A 3818-nucleotide genomic window follows, 5' to 3' on the forward strand; every position below is an offset into this window, starting at 1 on the left:
ATATATATCAGCTAGTTGTGAACATCCACTTTGTACTTTTTGTTAATGTGAAATGTACCCCCAATTATAGAATGACTTTTATAGGATTTAATTAATTAACCACTTCAGAACAGAAGTCCTTCTCATGAGCAGGTGATGAAATGCTGAAAATGTGCGCGAATGTGGACATTAGTGTCCTAACGCAGCTGCCGTACTTCCAATATACAGGGGCGCGTTTAGGCTCGATCACAATAGGGCGTCTCGTTTACTACGTAGTGCCCAGAATCTCCCTACCTCCTCCCCTAGGTAGTGCACATATCCAGTGCCCTATCTGGCTGTTGAGGCTCGAGCCCGAGTCTCTAGCTCCAGCATGGAGACTTCTAGATAAACAAATCTAACTCTAAAGCTAAAGTAACGTTCACGAAGGTGTTCTCTCATCTACTTTATTTTATTCCAGAGAGTTTAACAGAGAGATCTTTCAGAGGTCAACCAGCGCGAGTGGTCATTTATAAAGTGAGTGTTTCTGTCCTGGACACTTATTTTTAGCTCACATGTGTGCCTCCAGCCATGCTAGCTGGATTAGCATGTGAGTTTCAACCTGGATAAATTTAAACTCTGTTTTCAGAAATAAGCTAATATTTCACAAGTTTATTATTATTATTATTATATTTTAACCTTTAGTGTGGACGCTTTATATTCCAGAGCAAATTGGAGTTAAAATACATTAATATTTATCTAACTAGTTTAGTTATTCCTTTAAAAAGAATTCAGTATTTTTTAAAGTTTTCTTTATTAACATTATATAACAATTACACATTATATTATATATAAATATTGCATACAACGCTTGTACAATGATATTTGTTTATAAGTTCAGTGTATATATGAAACATGCAACAATCATGATTAAGAGGAGAGTAATAATAAATTAATACGCTCGTTAAAATTATATAAAATTAAAAAAAAATCTATTTAAATAATAAAAAAAAAATAAAACATGAAATTAAATATTAATATAATTTAGACACACTTTATTTGCCTGCGTGTATAAATCAATTAAATAAATGTATGCTATATTGGCAAAAGTTTTGGGACACCCTCCAAGTCATTGAGTTGTTTTTCAGGGGTTTGGCTCTGTGGGTTTGAAGCTGTTCTAGCTGCAAAGGGCAGGACAACTCCATATTACATTCATGTGCATGGAAAGACAGGCATCCCAAAACTTTTGGTCTGGCTCGCAGTCTCCACTGTAATTCATCCCAAAGGTGTTCTATGGGGTTGAGGTCAGGACTCTGTGCAGGACAGTCAGGTTCCTCCACACCAAACTCACTCATCCATGTCTTTATGGGAAAACTTTTGGCAATATAGTGTTTATGTATATTTTTTATGCTTATTTATTCTGCATATATTTTTGGTGATGAAATGTTTTTGAAGAGCGTCAGCAGTGACACTGTGCGTTTATTTTCCAGACCATGCCGTCCACCTGCGACTCTCTCATCGACGATATCGAGGACATGGTGTCGTCCAGCCAGCCGGCTGCTCTCCAGCGCTCCTCCACCAGACAGTCCGTCGTTCCGCGAGTGAGAAAACGGAAAGATCTCACAGCTAGTGAGGAGCTTCAGGCCGACAGGTGAGGAGACGGGACACAGGAATCGGTCAGTCAGCTGACGTTTGTGCGGCTCAGACCAGATTATGTGGCTGAATCACAAAAACACACAGAGACGGAGCACAATGCAACAAACACACACTGAGTGTACACAACACAGTACGTTTCCTACAAATGATTATCAACTAACAAATATATATTTTATGATGAGCAAGTGCTTATATTCTTCTCTAAAAAATTCTCATTCTCTTATTCAGATTAACTCTAAAATTACAGAAGCAATTATTATTTAATTTATAACTATTTTGCTAAATGTTTTAAATATCTTGTGAAATAAAGGCAATTAATCTTTATGGATTTGTGAAATACAATTTATTTTATATTATTACTTATATAATTTTCTATTAGATTATAATAGATACCTAGTAATAATGATGAATATCCTTTAATAATATTTTTCATGTTTTGTTGTTATCTTTGAGGAGTACATTCAATATTTATGTATAAAGTTTAAAAAATATATAAATAATATTAGCACGCAGGAATAGTCCTTCAGTTTAAAAAGCCACATTTCTTTCCTGAAAAAGGAATTTAATTCCGATTAAAGCCTTAATATGAGCCTGCAACCAAACAAGTAAATAAATATTTATCTCTTTTTAAAGCTTATTTAAAAAAACAAAAACAAAAAACGTTTTAATTTAAGCTTAACTGTAGAATGTCTTTGTCGCCATCTTGTGGCCAAAATATTATAATACACCTGCTCTGATAAAATCAGATAATTAAATGTTTCACTGAATTAGAATCTGAAGTTAAATATTTTTATAAAGTGTATCACGTGTTTGACATTAGTGTTTTAATAGGGTTCTTTTTACATTATGGTGTGTAAATTTATTGGTGAATTTCCGTGTGTTAAACGCTTTAACATTCTGAATAATAGAAGATATTTTGTTTAGAAAAAAGTTGACTCCAGGCTCTGATAAGTGTTTTAAGATTCGGATATTAATTGTGGAACCGTAACAGGATCATACACGTGGAACAGTAATGTAAACACCCCACACACTGATTGTGTTTTTACACCCTGACATGATGATGCAGCTTTTACTGTCACAACACACACTGTTTCTGTGACTGTTTCAGTCTCTCAGCTGGTTGGGAAATTTAGTTAAAAATCTGAAATCAGAACTTTTGTGACTGTGTGTCGATTAAAGCTACACTATATTGCCAAAAGTATTGGGACACCCCTCCAACTCATTTTATTCAGGTGTTGTTTTTCAGGGGTTGGGCTCGGTCCCTTAGTTCCAGTGAAAGGAACTCTTAATGCTTCAGCTTCATACCAAGACATTTTGGACAATTTCATCGGTCAGACCACACTAGACCACAATTAGTGCAGAGACTGTGAGCTTTACATGAACATGAATGTAATATGGAGTTGCCCCGCCCTTTACAGCTATAACAGCTTCAACTCTTCTGGGAAGGCTTTCCACAAGGTTTAGGAGTGTGTTTATGGGAATTTTTGACCATTCCTCTAGAAGCACATTTGTGAGGTCAGGCACTGATGTTGGACGAGAAGGTCTGGCTCACAGTCTCCACTCTAATTCATCCCAAAGGTGTTCTATGGGGTTGAGGTCAGGACTCTGTGTAGGCCAGTCAAGTTCCTCCACACCAAACTCACTCATCCATGTCTTTATGGACCTTGCTTTGGTCACTGGTGTGCAGTCATGTTGGAACAGGAAGGGGTCATCCCCAAACTGTTGCCACAAAGAGCATGAAATTGTCCAAAATGTCTTGGTATGAAGCTGAAGCATTAAGAGTTCCTTTCACTGGAACTAAGGGGCCGAGTCCAACCCCTGAAATACAGCTCCTGAATTCAATGATCTGGAGGGGTGTCCCAATACTTTTGGCTGTGTAGTGTACATCATCTCAGCAGCTCTGTGTTTTTGTAACAGTGTGTCAGAATCTTGGTGTTTGCTCTCACTAGGTGTTTATAAGTGTTTATTTCTGCCTGCTAGCGTGATCCCGGGCACACAGAAAGTGTGGATGAGGACGTGGGGCTGCTCACATAACAGCTCAGATGGAGAGTACATGGCCGGACAGCTGGCTGCAAGTGGCTACGAGATGACCGGTAACACACACACACGCACACGCCTTAGTTTACAGTTTTGACCTTCAGGACCAGAGAGAAAGTTAGTAAAGGTCCAAAATATCTGTCTGTCTGTCTGTCTGTCTGTCTCTGTCT

General features: G+C 37.6%; 1 protein-coding gene across 1 annotated transcript in view; it reads left to right on the forward strand.

Moving 5' to 3' along the window:
• Positions 1–322: 322 nt before the first annotated feature.
• Positions 323–3818, forward strand: part of cdkal1 (CDK5 regulatory subunit associated protein 1-like 1) — a 240396-nt gene continuing 236900 nt past the window's right edge. The window contains exons 1-3 of the mRNA XM_058389915.1: positions 323–492; positions 1446–1606; positions 3592–3704. Coding sequence (XP_058245898.1) covers positions 1449–1606; positions 3592–3704 — 271 coding nt within the window. The 5' untranslated portion in view covers positions 323–492; positions 1446–1448. The remainder of the gene's footprint in view (positions 493–1445; positions 1607–3591; positions 3705–3818) is intronic.

The sequence above is a fragment of the Hemibagrus wyckioides genome, linkage group LG01 (genome assembly GCF_019097595.1).
Source record: "Hemibagrus wyckioides isolate EC202008001 linkage group LG01, SWU_Hwy_1.0, whole genome shotgun sequence".
Classification (NCBI taxonomy): domain Eukaryota; kingdom Metazoa; phylum Chordata; class Actinopteri; order Siluriformes; family Bagridae; genus Hemibagrus; species Hemibagrus wyckioides.